Genomic DNA, 20848 nt, shown 5'->3' with positions numbered 1-20848 from the left:
TTCTTTTAGAGTCAGTGCCAGACAGCTTTGCTTCAGTTCCTGCTTTTGTCTCCCAACACTCCCTTCTTCTCCGGGCTGCTTTCCCACGTTTCACAGTGAATTTCAATGTGCGGGGGTGGGCGATAAACAGGGAGGGCCACTAAAACCACCGTTCTAGAAGCTTATGTGTTTCAGAGCCTGTGAAATCCTCCCTGGCCTCGGAGATTTTAAATTGTTTCAATCTATATTTTCTTTGTCTTTTATGCTTCTAAAGCTTCACATCCAATAGCCACATTTGTATCCAAAGCATGGATTTTTAAAAGTTTGACAAAGCTGATCCCGTGGATTCAATTTCCATAAATCCCTTAAAGTGTCTGACCAACTTTTCTCATTTTGCAAAAACGTCTAACAAAATCACAGGGGAAAACAATTGTTCTTGACATCACAACAGTTTAATATGTTAACTTATTCATTAAATTGTGCTTCACATCAATGGAGATCCTCAGTTCTACAAACTATCATTTTTTAAATAGCAATAAGGGTTGATAATGTCACAATACAATCTCCTAGTACCCGAGTTCATACATATTATTACACAGAAACGAAAGGAAATATCTCTTAGGTGAAATAATTTACTATCTATTGAATAACTAACTATCTTTACATCTAAAATGGGGCACCAGATAAAAGTCTAGACTTTTCTTTCCAACATTTTCATCTTTGATACATTAAATGAAAAAATAATGCAAAACAAAACCCAGAAAGTACTTCCAGGGGACCAAAAAAAAAAGGAAAGGATAGAAAAGGAAAGAAAAGACGGCCACATGATCAAAAACAAAAGAAATGACAGGTTGGTGGAAGGCAAATATGGCAATAACTAAATCACACAAACTCTGCTTCCTTAGAACATGGTTTTTCCCTGGCAAGAACTGAGGTTTTTCAGCACTGACATCTGGCCCTTTGATGAGTTCCCACCAGTGCAGCAGAACATGGACCGCGCAGAGGCTCCACTTCATGTGTCAAAGGATGACAGTCGCAGTCTTTTTTATAGATAGCTTAGAACACAACTGTTCTTTGGTGCTCTCAGATCGGGAGTTGGGTTACCTTGAGTCCTTGTGTGCAAGTTCAGGGGCTTTTGTCTTGCAGATGTTGCTGGTGTTCATGGCAAGGCCAGTCCTCCGGAGATCTCAGCACTTCTGCAAGGTAGGTTGGTTCTGCCAATGTGTGGTGTGGATGGGTCCATGTGTGTTCCATCCATGAGGCTACAAAACACACAGGTCTCAGAACCTACCCACTTGCCCAGAAGGGCTCATTCAAAGTTGTAGGAGAACTAATTCGTTCAGATGTGTCCAGGTGAAATGTGGTGAGAGGATGGAAGGATTATTTTTGGTAGAGAATGGAGGAGGGGGATGAAGGAGGTGACTCGAGAAGGAAGCTCTGCATGCTCCCCAGAGGTGACACAGTCAGGTGCAGTCGTCAGCCTCAGCCAGCCCTGAGGCCCAGCCAGGAGATGTTCAGTTGGAGTTCTGATGTTCAGTGGAGGCACACTAACCATGGAAATAGAAAGCCTTGGAGACAGGCTTTCTGTGATCTGATCGGATCAGGGTATTCTTTGCCTCCGTCCACTCTAGCTTTCCCTCTGACCCGACCCCTCCCACGCATTCAGCCTTTATTTCAGTCCCTAGAATGCTGTCAGTGCTCTGGTCCTGTTTCATGACCCTCGTGCTCTTGTCAGCTATTTCAAATGGCCCAAAGACTTATAGTCCACGTGTCTCCACTCTACCCATCTTCTTGAGGACAGAAACTGTATGCCATTTTTAAATTTTTCAATATTTCCTGACACATATTCGATTCCTTGTCTTTTTGCCTTTCAAAGACCTGCTTCCCTTTGAGGAGCCCTATTATCTCCTCCATAGTTACTCCTACTTTCCCTAACCCCCACCCCTGCATGATCCCATTATACAGGACTTTCTTCTCAGCTAGAAGTCATGGCTAGAGAGTAATCCAATAAACTCTGTGTGAAGACATTAGCCTGTGACAGCCACTGCTGCATTTCCTCTCTCTGGCAAATGTGCAAGGGTGCAAGGGGACTCATTTAACACCAAATAAAACCTTTAAGAACCAAAGTAGTAAGTTGCTGATAAAATTCCAAAGACCTGGGGAAGAAGTAGAGAGGAAGGGAGATGTTTTTGAGCAGGGGTTCTATTGATCATCCCTTACACCTAACTATTTAGGCTGTTACTGATTCTGTATATTTCTGACACTGAGCTTCCCTAAGGAGTTGTGAGCATGTTCCCTCAACCTTCATCTTGAATCAGTTTGGAATTGTCTGGGGGTGAACAGCCAGCATGAGGTGTTTGAACGTCTGTGCTTCTCAGGCTCCCCTGAAACAGTGCCCGTCTCTTGGACATTTCACTCCTAATGAGATGATTCCTCACTGGAGGCAGGGGTTGTGAGCCAACTCTGTCAGTCTCCTTGGCATCTTCTAAGTCACTGCAGTTCTACAAGAAGGTAAGGAAAGACATAAATCAATAAAGACTTAGATTTAATATTCTTGCAATTCCCAATCCTGATACTGATGCTGAGCAGTATAAAGTCATAGGGAAGGCTATGAAGACAGGACTGGGGCTCTAAGCAACTTCCCTGTTAATAAACTAGAAATGAGAAATCTTTAACATCTCTGAATCTCCATTGGAAACTACCAGATGGAATAATGAACAGAGGTCCTATGTATCTAGTATACAAGAAAGTCGTGAAGATCAAATGGGATACTAAATGTACAAATGTTTCGAAAGCATTAAATACCATACAAAATTATGAATTTTAATCTTTTCCTTTGCAAAACATATGATGAAATAGATAACTGCAAAAAGCACTTGAAATATTTTTCAATTCTCTTTTGTGTCAGAGACTGATAGTTTTATCAGTATTAATTTTCACATTGTTTTTTTTTTCATAATAGAACCTTCCCCCCATTTATCAAGGCACATGGCAACCAATAATGCCACATTTCTTGGCTTCCTTTGCGTTTAGTTGTAGCTAATCACTAGGTTCTAGCCAGTGAGAGATGAATGGAAGTGATATCTGCTACTTCCTTCCACGTCCTCTCTGCTGTCTGAAATACAAATGAGATGGCAGGAGCCTCAGCAGTCACTTTGGACTATGAGGATGGAAGGCACATGTTAGTAAGAAAGAGCAACAGGAAGAGGGCCTGGGCTCCTTTAATGTCACTCACCAGAGCTATCCAACCAGTTTGCCTTTTAAATGAGAGGACAATGGCTTTGATCTCATTGAGGTCAATTATTTTGAATTTCTCTCTTAAAGTAGCCAAATAAGAATCTTATCCTGTGGATTTAATATTTGTTTTCTGATGATCTATGCTCATCTCCTTGCCAGATCGACCTCAAGTAGACTTTCTTCCCCATATAAATACTATCTCTACTCAGACTTTTGAATAAGTCCTCATATCAAGTCAACAAACCCTTGCTTGATTCAACTGTGACAAAGTAACCTCCTTGAGATGATAAGAAACACATAGCAGGGCAGCCTGGGTGGCTCAGCGGTTTAAGCGCCTACCTTCTGCCCAGGGCATGATCCTGGAGTCCCAGGATCGAGTCCCACGTCAGACTCCCTGCATGGAGCCTGCTCCTCACTCTGCCTGTGTCTCTGCCTCTGTGTGTGTGTGTGTGTCTATCATGAATAAATAAATAAAATCTTAAAAAAAAAAAAGAAACACATAGCATACATGATATCCTTAGCTGTTGCCCAACACTGATTGCTAACGTTATTAGTTATTAGAAGGAGTATCCAAAGAATTTTCAGGGCAGATTTTCTCTGGTTACCAAGAGTAGATTGCCAAAAAAAAATCAGAAGGAGACAGAGGAGATAGTAGGCCCTTTAGTTTGATAACTTAAGCACACACACAAACATGCACACAAGGCCACCCCATTCCAATCTGGGGCTGCCCTTGTCAAGAGAAGGGAAGGAATGTCTACCTGGGAGTTGGAGTCAGTAGGATGTGGAAGTCCCTCTTGGGCTTTTAACACCAATGTATCAGGAATTGATTTGGTTTTGGATCTTAAAGCTGACTCCCCATGGATCCCAAGGCCCAGAAGTCTTCTGTTGGCATCCCTTCTCTGAGAGTCACTCAGCATGTAGGTGTGCAGTCAATTTTTGAAGAACAAACTGTGTCCCTACCTCTTCATTTCTATCAACATAGGACCCCAGGGATATGACAAGCGTGCAGCTTTAGAATGAAATGATATGAGGGTGGAAGCCCATGTCGGTCTTTTTAATTTGCTCAGCACTGGCCTCGGGCCAACACAAAGAGATGGTTTCTCCTCTGAACATCCTGATATCTGGTCTCAAGTGGAGCACCATACATCACGCCTTCAGCGGCAGGCTGTGGAGAGCCTTTTGATATAAATCCCGAGATGCCTAAGGAACAGTGTTAAGTTAGCAGAGGCTGCCTCCAAGTCTCAGCTATGCATGAATTCCCTGCCAAAAATTTAAAGTGAGTTTAAAAGAAACAATCTGAATGCTTTCTAACTTGTTTTGATTTTCTACATGACAAAACACTGGATTGTTATTGTGTGTGCGTGTGTGTGCGTGTGTGTGTATGTGTGTGTCACAGTGGCAGACTGAAGGATAATTTGCAGCTCTGCCATTCTAGGCAGAACATTAGATCTTAACATCGAAATGCAAAGAGAGAGAGAGAGAGAGAGAGAGAGAGAGAGAGGGAGAGAGCGAGCTGCTCATTAATTGTAGCCTTAATCGTCTTCCCTCTCTATCTCAGGAACAAATTGTCAGTAAGGGAAAAGCTAATATTTTGTGAGTCTAATTTCTACCAGCTAGCAAGCAATATTTACTTGGTCCCTTTAGTATGTATGTCTCGAAAAGTGTAAGCGCCTAAAAAGTAATCGATCTCTCAGCTTGTTGGTGGGTCAGGGATGTGGAGAGGGCTGGACTCACCCAAGGCAGCATGGCTCTGGGTCACTGCCGGCTTGGTGCTGTCGCAGCTGTACCACACACGTGGGTTAGAGACCAATCCTTCAGGGTTATAATAGCTGGCTTCTTGCATGATTGGCAGGAAGCTTTTATCCCACATGGAAAACATGATGGAGTAGAAAGAGCTTGCACTCTGCAGTCTGCCAGGCCTGGCATACAATCCAGGAGGAAGCTACTTATTGTCTGTGGGTTTCACTTTTCTTATCTACGTAATTGGGCCTAATAATATCTACCTTGTTGTGAACAGATTTAAAGTATGAATAGTCTCCCACAGTAACTGACACAAGGGAGGTCCCCAATAATGTCTTCCCTCACATGGCAGATGAAACCAAGGGTAGTGAGAGAAGCATCAAAGCCGCTTCTCCAAATCTCTCTGATGGAGACACTGGGCTCCCCTCTGTGCAGCCAGGCACTCTATGAATGCTTGTGGGTTGATTGACTCTCAACCCCAGAGAGAGTATTCTGGAGGCTGAGACGTGGCTTATGTAAAGCTGGCTTAAACATCAAACATGCTAGATATCAATGAAATAGGCTTTTCAATCTGATTTAGGGGTTTCAGTCATTTTGCCTTGAGCTCCTTGAAAGGATTGATCAGATCAATGTTGTGAAACTTTCTACCCACTCTGATCGAGCTACTGAATGCCAGGCAAGGGCTTTCTATTCCCTTTTCCATACTTCTCCCCTTATTATTCGATGAACTTTGTGTTATTGTAGTTGTGACTGGGAAAATTTGAAAATAAGAAGCAATTGGCAATGTGGCACATTTTCCCCTCCTGCTTTATACACTCCAGCCAAGCTGCCAGCTACAGCCACAGCCTAACAACAGGTGAAGATTCCGTGGGTAGAAGAAAGTTACCAGGCTGGAGATATTCAAGATGTTGGGAGGTAGAGTCTGTCTAAACTCCTGGGACAACCAGCCCACTGAGTTCCTCGGTGTCTCCTGGCCTAAACTGACTATCATTTATTTAGTGACCTTGAAGATCTTTTGCATTTGGGCTAGCTAAGCTCCTAATTTTTGGGCCAAATTTGTTTTAAACATCTTTGCCTCTGTGACAACAGGATTTCAAACTTGTCAGTACCATATCAAAGATGATGCCTGCTCCAAGGAGGTAAAATGCAAACATTCCTGAAAAAAACTAAAAGTTCTGAAGCCTGTTTGGAGATTTGAGACGTCATTTAGTTATCCTCCTGCTTTTCTCCCCCCTTTCATTTATTAGTTCTTTTCGAATGAAAATAAAATCGATACAGTGTGATCTCCTTAGGCATTAGTTAATAAGCATATTTTCTCCTAAATGGTAGGGACCAACACTCATTTCTCAGGGGCCTGGCACATCTGTCCTGGTTCCACTAGCTGTTCCCTAAAAGATAGGGAGAGGAAGCGTGGCTCCGGGCTAAGACGTAGGGGCTTTGTGGGGTGCAAGTCTCCAGTGATGGCCAAGAGTAGGATAATCTTGTTTAAAAACAACCGCAACAACAAAACACTGCTACTTAGGATTTAAACCACATTCAAACAGGGTTTAAGACGAGAGCCAACAGCCAAGTGAGGGTTGGCATAAAACCTCATCTAGGGGCTGGAAGGGACTTCTCTCTCCCTCTCTCTCTCTCTCTCTCTCTCTGGACAGACCAGTATTTCCATTACAGAGACAGTGTGAAACAGACCAGTTTTAGCAGAACATCCAAGCCATAGTCTGGCTTTTTATGTGTGCCTCTGTGGGTTCCCATGGTGCTGCAAAGGATATTTTCAACAACTGTTTCCTTTCTGGTGCTTCTCTCCTTGCCCTCCTAAGGATGTCTCTCTTGGATTCATTCCTACCCTACTTAATATCACAGATTGAACAATGTCAGGGAAAAGAAAGAAGACAGATCATCTCCAGCTGGATAAAGATGAAGACAAAGAGGAAGCAGGTGTCCAAATCAAGCCACATACAGCCAGATGTCCTCAGAATGGCCCATCGTCCTCCAAGGTAACCAGCGCCACAGAAGGTCAGTGCACCTGCTCGTCCTTCCCCTCCCGAGGAAGGAGATGGCAGGGGGTCACCATCTCACCACCTGGCTGTTGTAGTCCTCAGTGACTGCCCTCTCCGTGTTCCCATCCTCTTTGGGCCACCGGTGGCCCCTATGCTCCCGCTGCAGCCTGCGCTCCTCCCGCCTCTTTTGCCGGTCCCTCTGGTGTTCTAGCTGCTTGGTGTGGTGGTAGCGCTGCTGGAAGAGATCTTTCGCGTACTCGTAAAGCTGCACATCCAGGAAGTTGAGCTCCTCGATGTGCTGGCGGGCGCCCTCGTTGATGTCCACGTTGGAAGCCCGCGTGATGTTGAACTGCGTGAATGGGGAGATAAACTTGAGGTTGAATGTCCTCTCGAAGAGAAACTGTGTCTTCCTCTGGAATTCCGTGAGGCCGAAGAAGGCCATGTTCTTCAGGTTGTTCTTGGCACTCTGCAGCAGGATGGTGTTCCTCTCGCTCTCATTCATGAATGTCAGGTTGTAGCAGCCCACCAGGCTGAGGTCGGCCAGCATGCGCACCTGCCGGTTGTTGGCCAGGTTGTAGGGACAGTCCATGAACTCCCGCAAGCTGACCCCAGACCAGTCGTCCCCGGGGTAGCAGGTAGGCAGCTCATCGGGGGTGGGGCTTCTCCCATCACACATGTGGAGGGAGGTTTTCCACGTGGCCCCCCTCTGGACGTGTTTCCACTCGCTCAGGTATCGTGACACTGGATCCCGTAACATGGTGATGTAATAGAAATTCCTGGAAGAAATGAGAAGGAAGAGCATCAGTCTCTGACAACTATGGCTCTGGGATTCTCTACCTCCATAGTGTTTATATCAGCACTGAGTCAACGGGCTCTTCTGCCAAATGCTCCCGCGAGAGTGGTTCCCTGGATTTGTACCTATCAGGCAAAATGTTCCATATGTGCATATTTTCATAAACATGCATGGACCAGTTTTCAACACCATTTGTTGGGTGTTTCCTCGCTGCTCCAGTGTGGGGAGAGATGCAGTGGGGGGAAATAGGTGATTCATTCATTCAGCAGTTTACTCGCTGGTAAATTGCTACTGGAAATAATAATACCTTACATTAAGAAAACACACCATGATTTTTGAAAGTTATTCCTCCACCGATATTTTATTTGTAGCAGATGTGGGACTGTGTGACAGGGAAACATGCAAGGAGGCGTAGTGATTTATCCAAGGTTCCGGGACTGAAGAGGGCAAACCTGGAAGCCAAGGCTCCCTAGTCTTTTCCATTTACACTGCTATTCTGGATTACAAGGTAGGTGGAGCTGGAGGGAGGATGTGTTGTGTGTGGAGATCAATATTTACTGGGCACCTACCATGTACTGGGAACTGTGAGAGATGCCTTATGATACCAACACCGATAATCTTCAACACAACTTCGTGAATGGGTTTATTGTTACTTTTTTTTTCTTTTAAAGCTGAGAACCTAGAGACTGAGAAAGGTGAAAATATAGCCCAAGATCCTAGAACAAATTAATACTTGAACTGCAATGGAGCCTAGGTCTATTGATTTTAATGCCTCTGTCTTTTCCTGTGCAGCATATTGATATTTTAGAAACAAAAATACAAGTGGTATTTACTGAATGCCTATCGTCAGTCAGGTACTGTGGTTATTATAATCACAGGTCTTACCTAATGGCATCAGATGGAACATTGAGAAGAAATATATTTTTTTAATGGTTAGATTCAGAATGATCCAGTAAAAGATCAGAGTGCTTCTGGCCTCGAGGGGCAAGAAAAGTGTAAAGAAGCAAGAAGAGAGTTGGAGAAGTCGACAGGTAAAGACACAACACAAAGCATTAGAGGAGAGTAACTATTGATTTAAAACAAGGAAAATCCTTCTCATAATTTGAACAGCCTGCCAATGGAGTGGGCTGCCCACCCTGCCACTGGCACCAGGAGTGACACTCCGAGTTCCCCTGAGCAGACAGATGATCCTGAAGAGCTCTGAAAGGAACACTGGGCTTCCCTTTGCCAAGCTAAACTGGATTCTTAAAAAAAATTAATACCCAGTAAAAGCGATGACAAACATAAAGACTTTAAGGATGTAGTGCTTTTTATGCTGCTTTTTAAAAAAGAATCAATGAACTATAATATTTAAAACTACACATTCACTATATTTGGTTATTTTGAATGTCTAGCCAGACAGTTTTGAAATGTGCTAAGGGAACTACAATATCTTAAGAAACGCTTGCTTCTCCTTAAATTAGAAAGAACATGCTGAAACTGCCACAGACAGGCCAGCTTGAGCCTTTGCTTTGCCAATCATCATTTTACATTACTCTGTTGTCTTTTGTGGTGACAGAATGACAATTCCATCAGTGGAAGGAAATTTCCCGAAAGGTCAGTAAGGAAAGCAGAAAAGTACTGACACAGCTTCTGGGCTCCACAAGGAAATGTCAACGGGCAAGTTTTGTTTAGAGTGGGCATTACTATAGTTGAATATTATATGACAGGTCATTATTAATCCTGCTTTGGTCCTATGTCAGGACTTGTTCATGTTTCAATTTTACAAGCGGAGACTGATTTTTATTTCACAAGGCAATTGCATAATAAATACAGAAACACAATAACAATGATAGCGATGTGACTCAGGTGGGTTAAGGATGCCAAACAAATCAAGACAGAGGAATTTAAATCAAAGAGATCTTTGCACTGAGTCAAAGAAGACCACAGATGGAAAATTTATAATTTTCCTGTTAATTGGTCAAAAACAGATAACACAAAAAAAGGATTTAAGGAAAAAAGATGATGACAGTCAATTTGATGTCTCAACCTCATTCGTGTATCTCAGATTTAGAAACAATCCAGATTTTTAAAATAATCATAAGAGCTGGAGGATTTTAGAGGCAAAAATCATAATGGGTTGGGACATATAAAGGCTTAACCAGAACCTGCCTCTGGAATCTTGGTGGCTTTTGTCTCACTTGGGAAAAACTTGCCATAGAATTCCCAAGGCCTTCATTCCTTTGAAAACTGACATGGTCTCAAAGCTGACCAAAGCTGGCTTGTTTAGGATGGCATTGGTTTCAAATTTAAGCTCATTCAATTTAACATTGTACTTGACAATGACTAGCCAAATGGTAGGATGATGTTTCCATAAGTAAAATAAGTCCCAAATGTCTGCAAGTTCAACCAGCCAAATAGATAAGAGATCAATTTGTAAGTAAAACTCTGACATCAAAGACACAGAGATGTACTGGTGGGACATTTATATTGGTAAAGTACAACCTTGTCCCATTTCATGGTTTGGAATGGAGTGGCTCATAGCATTTGGGCATCACTTTAGTCAGATATCGTCTTGTGTATGCTTGATCTAATTGCTTAAATTCTGACAAGGAGTCAAAATGATAGTTAGAAAAATAGTAAAAATAAACCAACACTGTTGAAGAGTACTCGACTATTGGAGAAGGAAAAAAAAAACACTTAAAATTGATCAATTGTATAATTTTTTTCTCATTTCTATTTTTTTCTCTATTTTCATATGCTTCTCTACTTTCAGACAAAGAACTACAAAGATCACTATTGAAATGATGTCGACGTCCAGGCCACACACTCAGTGGTTGCTATGTACAGGCTTGCTCCAGTTTCATAAATCTGCTCACTCCAAAACAACGTGAAGTCATTTACTTCTATTCTCCAAAGTCCTGATTCAGTTTCTAGGGAGAAGTCGTAGAGGGTTGTGTACTACTTAAATTTGCAAGTTTCTTTTTCACTGTTCAACAACACAGTGGAAGGTAAAACAAAGCACAGAGAAGGACAAGCACCCCCCCGCCCCCCACCCCCAGCAAAGGAATTTGTTAATTCTGCAAAAGTTAATTGAGCCTGGCATTTGCCAAGCACCCAGAGCAAGACATCAGGGATTCAGAGATTACTAACACATTGCCCTCAAGGGGATCGCCGGCACCCAGGGATTTTGGTGCAATGAAAGAAATGCTAACTACCCCATTAAGGGAATGTTCTACCAATCTCCTGGGACCAGAGCAATCTCCAAGACAGATAACTTTATTTGTTGGTGACAGCGTCCTGTCAGCAGGTCAGCTGCTTGCCACCTACTTCACTGAGAGTTTTGGGTGAATTCATTTAAGAGTCTCTGCAAAGCAATTGCAGCTCTTTAGAATTGTCATTCTTGTGGCCCCAGCGTAATGATGGCAGATGCCTGTGTACTCGGGAAGATCAGGAAGCAGAGCACTTTGGTTAGTTCAATGACGGCCTTAACTGATAATGATCAGATGGGCCGTTGTGGAGGACTGAAGTTCAGAGACACAGAACAGACACTCTTTCACGGCTGCTTTAGAACCACTTTAGCATCTTGCTCTGCTGTGAGGCAATGGTATTATGCAATTCTAAATGCAGCCCAGAGGCTTGAGTGGCCTTCCCTCCGTCTCTGCTTTGTCCTTTGCTCATTTGCATCCTGCTTCCTGGTCTTTTCTAGTCCAGCTCCAGCCTCCATATCCATCTTGCCTGACTTTTTCAGTCCCTGGCATCACTTACTGCACTTTTAACTCGCATGTGAATGTCTTGGTCACCTCTAGTCTCTGATCTCCTCTTTGATAACCGGACTCGGGCCTCATGTCCCAGAACACTTCACACAATGTCCTGCTCACGGTGGATGTTCAACATCCGATGCTGCATAAAAGAAATTATCATTGTCTAAGATAAATGTATTTGAATGACTAAGGTTCATATATTGCCTTTGGTAAATACACCTTTCTTTCCTTTCCTAAAACTAATCTGATATTATTTTTGACTCTCTAAAATAGGTAACGAGTAAAAAGAGACTTAATCTATGAGTGTATCCATCATTTGATGTGATGGCTCACATGCAGAGAGAGATAGTCAACAGAGACTTTGGGTAAAAAGTAGAGTGTTTCAAACAACAGGTAATTAGTAGCAATGAGGTGGCTTTTTAAAAATGTGAAGCTTACTAGTTTTCTTCCCTATTGCTTCAAGAACCTGTATTTCACCAAGCAGTTTATTGTATAATTGCTCATTTCTTTAATTAGCAAGCCATTTAATTAACACACGCTTATCGAGGGTTTGTTATGTGTAAGGATCTGCTCTAGCAAACGTGGAGAACATAAAAAAAAAAAAAAGAATAAAACGCCCTCAAGTGTTGTGAGTGTAAGGATGGTAGATTAGAAAAAGGCACTCGGTAGCAAGCTATGAGGTAAGGAGTGGGCAAGTGATATTTAAGAAAAGTAGTTAAGAATGTATAGGGAGCAGTGGTCAAATTCGATCAGGAAGTTCATGTTGTACATTTCACAAAATGTTTGTTCTATAAACGAATGAATGGTAGGAGGGCATAAGCTGGAAGAGGATGCTGAGACCAAGTGGCCATGGGCTCTGAATTCAACTGTCTATTGCTAAAATGGGAAAAGCATTGATTTAAGAAGATTCATTTAGCAACAGTGTTCGGGATAGACAGAAGAAAGCAGAGCCAGGACAGATATTTGGTAGCTGTGGTGAAGGGCCAGCAGGAGAGAGCCCGGAACCATTGGTGCTAATGAGGAAGAATCAGGGACAGGTTCATACCATACACCCATCTGACATCATTCTCTCCCCACTCAGCATTGCCAGCTTCCTCCAAACTACCTTTTCCTCCTCTGTATTTTCTTCTTCCTTTCTACCTAATTCCTCCCTCTCAATTCCTCAATGAAAGAAGGCAGAGCTAGTATGTTCATCAAAATGGCAGAATGAGGAATATACCTGTGGAATGACCCTGCCTGTGGTGATTAAAACAAATACTCACTTTTATGAGGTTATCGCTTGCCTAGCCAATGAAAACACATCTGGAAGAGCCTACAAAATGCTATGGGAGATTTAATAAATGTATTCCTTCCACCACTAGCCTAGCCCTAGTAAAATTAAGCAACCGAATTAGAATCTTCAAGGTTCAAAGTTCTCTGCATTGAGAAAAACCAGCTCAAGTAGAAATGCCTCCAGCCAACCTTCTGTGATATCCTCTGAGGAAGGGATTTCTACTCCCCTGAAGTTTGTGCCACTCGTGTTTTATCTTCATTCCAGTGACCAGTGACTGCCCTATCCCTTAAACAGGCCTCATGCCTTACTCATTATCCCTAGAGCATCTAATGCATGACCTTATACAACATGGTTGTTCAGTGTTTGTGGAATGAATAAATATTTTATCAGCTATTGTTTCAGGGATTCTGATAGTCATATCCCTGGGAAACTGAACTTGTTGCCTTACCCAACAAAGGTTGCCCAGGCTAATGGTTCCTCTTAGCCCAGACCTTGTGAAATATATGGGAAATAATCCATTTCTCCACCTTCCTCTTGCCCTACAGACTTTTCAAGGAGTTTTCCCTAGATAATCAAATTTTGCCAAAGCACAAAGAACATTGTGAGCAGTTGTAAGGTAGAGCTGGGAGGTGGGGGTCATCTGAAGGAGACCCTTGGTCCTCCCATTGGAGTAGTACAGACGTTTAACAGTATACATCTTAAACATAAGCTGATGTGTGTAATTTCAAATAGTGAAACTTAGCTCCCCCTCTACCCCATTGTACTGTGCTGGAGTCATTTTCCGAATGCTCAGAATGGAATTAATTTCTCGACTCTCTTTAGAGCTGCACACTCATTATGGGCTACCCATTCTTCATTATCTCAGTAGAGTATTATCTGTGCTATACTGTATCTGATAGGGGGAACTGTGGCAGTTAGAGCTTGGCAATCAGGCTGCCCTTTGACACGGTGATGAAAAGGCCTTTTATTCAAGCCTTGAAAACAAATTAAGGAATTTAAGAATGATGTTCTAAGCAAATGGGAAATTGGGAACTATGATTGTTAAGTATGGTAATAAAGAACTTTCAGAGGCTGACAATGGTGTGTGTCAGAGCAATTGGTTCCAAGGATGTCCAGTATTGTGATGAGAAAATGGAGACATGCACATGCGGTTATCTTACTTCACACAGAAGCCACGCATCCCCCACCATGTGGCCGCCACTCCTCCCTCACGGCGACTTACAAAGCAGCCAGATCCTTCTGGCTAAGGCATCATTTTACATGCTACCCAGAGATCTTGACCCTTTACAACTGGTAAGATAGAGAGAGAGGAATGCTTCAGCCCATAGTGCTTCCCTTAGAGGAGAGATGCTTCTCATTCCTTTTTTTGCCAGTGTACCTGCTACCTTTAAGGGAGAATATTTTAGATGTAGCTGGCCTGACTTTTTTTTTTTTTTTTAAATCAGTGATTCCCCACCTTCCTCGAGTTAGAAATGTAGTACATTGTCACTGTGGAAAATATGAGCAATGCAGAACAGCAAAAAAAAGAAAAAAATTAAAATGATCTATAATGACTTCACTCCACTCAGATATAGCAGTTACTCCCAGTTAAATTCATATTTCTTTCTTTACCGATTTGAGCTCATAAATGAACATTATATTTCTAACCTGTATCTTTAAGTCAAAACTACAGAGTTGAACGCTTTTTCTGTTTTATTTAATATTCTTCTATAAGAGTGTAATATTCCAATTATAGATGTACCATAATTTATGTGACTAATCTCCCAGTTTGGGACAATTAGGCTGATTCTGTTTGAAGGAAGATACATATAAACAATAATCTGGTGAATATCCTAAGCCATAAATATCATAAATATTTATGCTGGGAATAAATTGCTAGGAGTAGGATTTTGAGTCGAGAATTGCCCCCATTTCACTGTCATAACGCCAAAATATAGCTGATCATAGTCAGCAGAGGAGAGGACAGGGCCGTTCTCGGGGCCTGACATCATGTGCCTACTTGGAAGCCAAGGCAGGGCTATGAAACAGGCTTCTGGCTCTGCTCCCTCCTGGCTGGACCGGGAAGATGCCCTGCCAGGGACGTGAACCTAAGATGGATGTTCAAGGACCCGCCAGGGTGGGGTTTGTGACATGATGGTGTGGAAACGTTCTTCCAAAAAGATGTGTTTATCTTGCACTTCATGAGCAGCTGGAATATGAAATGAGAGACAAAACATTTGTGGAATCAAATCCCACTCATCAGTACCGCAGCTATATTAAAGCCGACATCTGGATCAGAAAGACGGAGGTTCCTCACCCGCCTATATTGGGGCCAGTCCTCAAAGAAACAGCCCCCTAAAGCTGCAATTTTTAGCTGTCAACTAACTTTAATTATGGGAAGCCACACACGGCACTAAAGCAACCAAACAAAAGCGTGAAATAAGCGGCTTCTGGACCACACTGGGCATTTCTCAGGGATGATCCTCCACCCTGCAGCCTCCCCAGAGGAAGGGGTAGTATTTATCAATAAGATAGAATTTTAAATCCTGTCACGTCGCCGCTTTATACTGACACGAATCCTAGGAGCCTCAGACTCACTAAAATGCCATGATTTTCAGGTGGTTGACATATTTGCTTTCACTTTCCCCCAAGTGGTTGCTGCAAGAATAAATTTCAGGGAATGCATGTTCCAGGGGCTTGTTTTTGCTATCTTGCTGAGTACAGTTCCTTCTAGTACAGTTCCAAATGTGCCAGGGAGGGTCCTGCTCTCATGCATTATTCAGGGACTTCCGTGATTATTTGGTTCAGAGGCGCCCTGCTTTGCGCTGCCTTGCTGGGATTTCGGTGCGAGGACGTCTCAAGGCGCTCTGCTCTGCAGAGCTGTGGTTTATGCATGTGGGCATCCACCTGAAGCCTGGAGCCGCCCCACAGTGAGATAAGGCCCAATTCCGTCTCACTTGCAGCTCTAATCCCAGCCGGGCAAAGCAGAACACCAGATAGTACACTCAGATTGTGTTATCAGGCCATGCGTGTTCAGCTGGGCTCTCTTCTTAGCTAATTTCCCAGACGCCGCTTTTAGCAAATGTGAGAATTACACAGGGTAGAAGCAACGAGGTGTTTCCATTGCAATTGTTTTGCTCTAGCCAATTTGGAAAGGAAAAGAAGTAAATCAGGATATTTAAGAGCAAGGCACGTGTTTCAATATTTAGGTTTCTATCTGACAGCTTTGATACAGATTTCCTAAAAATATCCCGGGAGCTGAAAAAAAGTCGTCTCTGTCCAGATTTTGCTGTGCTCTTCCATAAAAGATTCTTCTGAGTTAGGATTTTCCTAGACTCTGCTATCAGTACTTGGCAATCATTTTAGGATATTTCACAAAATATCTGAGAGATCCTCGCTTGATTCCATCCCTTGCCGGTTCTCAAATAAAGAGTGATTTGGAGGTCACCCAATTAGGCAATGATGGAGGAGCAAGCTAAAGTAAAGTATGCAAAGTTTCACGTGGAACAAAAATTGGTATTAAAGACAATATAAATGGCTAACAATTTTTGAGTGCCATCTGTGTCTGGGTATAGTTAAAAGTTACATATGTCTTCATACTTGAAATAACCAGTTTAGTCAACAAAATAACCCGTTGAGTTACACAGCCTTTTAGATGATGTCAGTGATTTCACAAGGATCTCACAAAGAGTTCTGATGGTCTTCTAACCTCTTCTAGGAGTCAGGCTGTCTTAGAGATGCAGTTTGTGACTTAATGCTGTTGTGGTCCAGGCTTTGTTAACTCAAAGCTCTAGATCCAAAGTGAGCTCTAGATCCAAAGTGAGCATCTTAGGGTGAGGGGTTTGTGGTTACCTGTGGAGAGTGAGCAGCAGGAAATGAGGGTGACACAGCATCCTGTTGGGTGGGGTGGAGTCAGGGGGCTTATCTCAACCTCTGGAGTATTTGGGTCCAGAAGGTTCTCTAGATAGTCACAGCGTAACTGTTCAGAAACAATGCTCCTGACTCCAGCACACACACAAAACTGCATAACAAATTTGCGCTTGAGCTTGAGAAACAAGTGGGAAAGTCTGCAGTGCAGCTGCATTCCTTTTTCACACTCCCGAGGAATCCAGAAGCCAAAAACTGTAGTAATCTCAGGACAATGACGGATGCTTGGAAATTGCAGTACAAGAGAATTCAGATAAGCCAAAGCCCGTGCAATGCCATAATTCTCTTCCTGGCTTTAAAATAAGTCTTTTTTGAACACAATAGTACGAAATCTCAGAAATGTGTTCAAAGGAGGTTGCTGAATCCTGAAGTTGACCTTTACTTAGGAAGATTCAAGAAAATACAAGTCAAATTCTACCCATCTGGACCCAGCAAGAGCGCATAATTTCAAGCATGTTGGAAACTTCACTTAAGGTGCACTGGTAAGACAATAGGTTGGTTGTCTCAGAAAGATCTGGATTTCAATTTTGAATCCACCTCCCTCTTCGTGTGACCTGGTTGGCTTATGTGACCTCTGGGAGCCCTGATTTCCTCATCTAAGAGCCAGGGTATAAATGCTTACTTTATAGAGTTGCCAGAATAAATATTAAGTGTGACAGGGCCAGCAGTAGCTGATGCACAGCAGCTCCTCCACTTACACGCACACCCTCCCCTTTCAACACCTTTCCTTCCTCGATGATGATCACAGCCTCAGAAACTACCGAAGTACAGTGAAGTTTTAAATGTTAGAAAGTTGTGTTAATCACAAGAAAAAGAAAAAAAAACAAAAAAACAGAAACCGTGAATGCTTTTCTATTTGTAAACATGCTTACAGGTTTCAAAATACTTTCCTCTTCCTTTATTTCACTTGATCCTCAGTAAAGACTATACCATAGCAGCATTTTACAGATGAGACTGATACCCGGGGATATGGAAGGGTGATCCTGAGGTAAAACAACTCAAAGGCATTGCAGTAAGACTTCTCTTTGTCTTCCTCTCCAGCCACTCTACCCATTTGTTTATTTAAAAATATTTTTCGGGGGCAGCGCAGGGGCTCAGCAGTTTAGCATTGCTTTCAGCCCAGGGCATGATCCTGGAGACTCGGGATGGAGACCCGGAATCAAGTCCCGTGTCAGGCTCCCTGTGTGGAGCCTGCTTCTCTCTTGGCCTGTGTCTCTGCCTCTCTCTCTCTCTCTCTCTCACTCATGAATAAATAAATAAAATATTTAAATAAAAAAATAAAAATATTTTTTGGTTCTGTCATGCCAAACACTGTGCTAAGTTCTTAGAATGTAACGGTCCATAACATGCAGCCTGACCTCAAACAGTTGACTGTGTAGTCATCTTTGAGATCCTACACTGTTGTGTTTTGCTCCAACATAGTCAAGTTAGAATGAAAGCATGGAATTTGCACATTATTCTACAGTTTGGAGGTTTCTTTGATTTGTATATTAGCTCATATTCTCTTTGAAATCCGTGGAGAAGGGAGACGGAGAAGAAACAACCAGAAATGCCAGGATATGGATATACCTTTGGTTAATATTTAAAGTTGTAGAAAAAAAATCTGAAATAATTAACTAGTATTTCTAAGTAAGCAGTATTGCGGACCTCAATGTGGAGGCACATAATGCCAGTCTCTCTTTCTGTGATGCCAGCAGATCATTAGAGGTGATCATTTGAGGATTGCAAAAATGGTGATATTCTAATTCTATCATTTTCTGCTTCATTTGTTAGCTGCAATGTTTCTATAAGGAGAAACTTCCCCTTACCCACTGTTTGATCCCCCAAGGTATAGTGGATATATGCAGGAAAGGTAGATGAATGTTTGACTCATGTTATTTACTGGTTTTCACAATAATAGACTGCTTTCCTAGAATCCTCCAGAGGAGTTTTGTGTGTGTGTGTGTGTGTGTGTGTGTGTCATTTGTTTTTTGTTTGTTTTCATATTATTATTACCTTGTGAATCTAAACAGAGTGAGTTTCAACACATTGCAGGCATTATACTTATTTGATGTTCAAATTATATACTTTTTGGCCAGCAGGAATTTATTCAAGATGGAACCTGAGTCCCTTTATACAACCCTTGTAAGCCCCTTATGCATATTTTTAAAGGATCTTGAACATCGCAAAAGTTCCATATTAACAAAGACCAAGAAAGATGGCGAGTGAGAGCCGGAAATATGCCACTGTTCCTACAGAACAAAGTGATTGCTGCTCAGTCTCTCCTCCTGGCCATCGCCACCTCTCTCGGTCCCCACCAGGCAGTGTAACTGTGCTTGTGCTAATCATACCTGAACATTGAGAGGGAAACAGACCAGAAACCATCTTTGAATTTCCTACGTCCTATCTAGTCCCAAACATCAGGATTTCTGCTTTAATTTCTTCATCTTAAATTAAATATCACGTGTACATATTTTCCTCTGTGCTAGGAACAATAACCAGGACTAGTGATTCACTTGTGACTGGATGCCAATGTCCCTCCACAAACTGATCTAGGAGAAACCAAATTATGCTCAGAGCTCCGATCAGGTTCTCTCCAATAACCACTGATTCCCTATAACAGCCTGAGCACCTTCCAGAAGCCCAGCCTATCATGTGGACACTCCATGGGATCTTCCAGCTGTAGTGGACTCTAAAGCCCCGCTGTCATACTGCCTAATTAGTAAAGCAATGACAGAAATTTAGAAAAGTATATGCACGATAACTTAAATCTCCCAGGAAAAAAATCAATTCGTTCTGTCTAAACTTTGCCTTGGGTGTTCCCTTCATCAATTCAAGTGTGCAGCACGATAACCTAAAGTTGCAAATATTTTTCTTCAGGCAATTGAAGCATCAGAGAGGTAATAGCTTTCAACATGCATTTCTTAGAGATTTAAAAACACTCAAATGAGGACACTTATTTTCCCACTTTACTCTGCTATATGTAAATCAGAGAAAATAGTCCTTAAGATGTTCCAAATAAATGTAGCTTGGGGTTGCTAGAGTTAGCTTTACCTTCAGGCAATAAATACCTGGATTTAAAAAAGGGGACGCATCCTCTAAGAAGCAGAATAATATAACTGTAACGCCTTTGCTTTGTGAACTTCCCTAAACATACCCCTCTGCATTTATTATTTCTCTTGGTGATAAGAATCTGAGTTTAATAATCAGTAAAGAAGTAGTCTGTCTTTTAAAAATTGACACCGCTCCCGTCTGAGTCTTGCATTGAAATGATGTGAAATATGCTGATGTTAATCTCAAATGAGAAACAATTCAAAGCCATAACGCAAGCAAACAAATGTAACCAAAAAGAGAGAAAGAGAAAGAAAAAAAAGAAAAAATCAACAGAAAACCGGCTGAAAGCAGTTCATCAGCTTTAAGTTTAGTTTTTATTACAGCCACAAGAGGGCTCTCAAATCTTTCCAAACACTAGGTAAGTGCTGAGAACTGTTTTTCTAGTAATTAATTTCCACAAATCAATACTACCTATTAATGTACATTACAGAGACAAGCTACAGACTTCTGACACTTCATGCTCAAGTTAAAGAGAGAATATCCTATAAAAATTCTAGGGGCCTGCAGTGATTGTAAGTCAAAACCAAAATGAGTTGCACCTGTGATTTCCTGTGTCTGCTCTAGCATAAAAAATCCCAACACTGCACATTTCATCAAAGGTTAAAACTGAATTTGAAGCACTGTGTACATAATGGAATACATTGACCTCCAATGCATTTTAAAGGCTGTCTGCCTCCTTCCACCACATCATGCACCCCAAAAACAGCCAAAGAGGCTGATACACAAAAGTTAAAATGCAGTGACCCTTTCCTGGGGCCCAGTGGGAGGGTGGGGGTGGTAGTTGCTAGAGTCATTAGTTCTGGAGGGTTTTAGTTCATGCTGAGAGCTTTAGGGTGTTGATGTTTGCAGCCTACACTACAAAAGACGCTCAACAAAAGAGGGTATTTTAACTCTCCGTTAAGCCAGAAGGTAGGGGTAGGATCTATTAGTGGCACTTGGGCAGAAAAGGAGGTTTCAGCAAATGAGAACAGTCTGGAAGGCCCGCTTTCTCCAAAGCTCTAGCAAAAGAGAATGCCACCTATCACGCCTACCTCAGGCAAAATATGGGAACAGAACAGAAGTGCTCCTAAAACATTGTGTCAGACTC

General features: G+C 42.2%; 1 protein-coding gene across 3 annotated transcripts in view; it reads right to left on the bottom strand.

Annotated features, from left to right (window-relative positions):
* Positions 1-409: 409 nt before the first annotated feature.
* The window catches only part of HS6ST3 (heparan sulfate 6-O-sulfotransferase 3), a 640375-nt gene continuing 619936 nt past the window's right edge, over positions 410-20848 (bottom strand). Inside the window, exons 2-3 of one of the 3 annotated variants that reach the window (XM_026003637.2) lie at positions 3975-7729; positions 410-2480 (exon numbers count right to left, since the gene is read on the bottom strand). In XM_026003637.2, the coding sequence (XP_025859422.2) occupies positions 7021-7729 (709 nt within the window). In that variant the 3' untranslated portion in view covers positions 410-2480; positions 3975-7020. The remainder of the gene's footprint in view (positions 2481-3974; positions 7730-20848) is intronic. The other 2 variants (XM_026003638.2, XM_026003640.2) reach the window with 2 other exon arrangements.

The sequence above is a fragment of the Vulpes vulpes genome, chromosome 6 (assembly GCF_048418805.1).
Source record: "Vulpes vulpes isolate BD-2025 chromosome 6, VulVul3, whole genome shotgun sequence".
Taxonomy (NCBI): domain Eukaryota; kingdom Metazoa; phylum Chordata; class Mammalia; order Carnivora; family Canidae; genus Vulpes; species Vulpes vulpes.
This window is presented reverse-complemented; position numbering and strand designations above follow the sequence as displayed.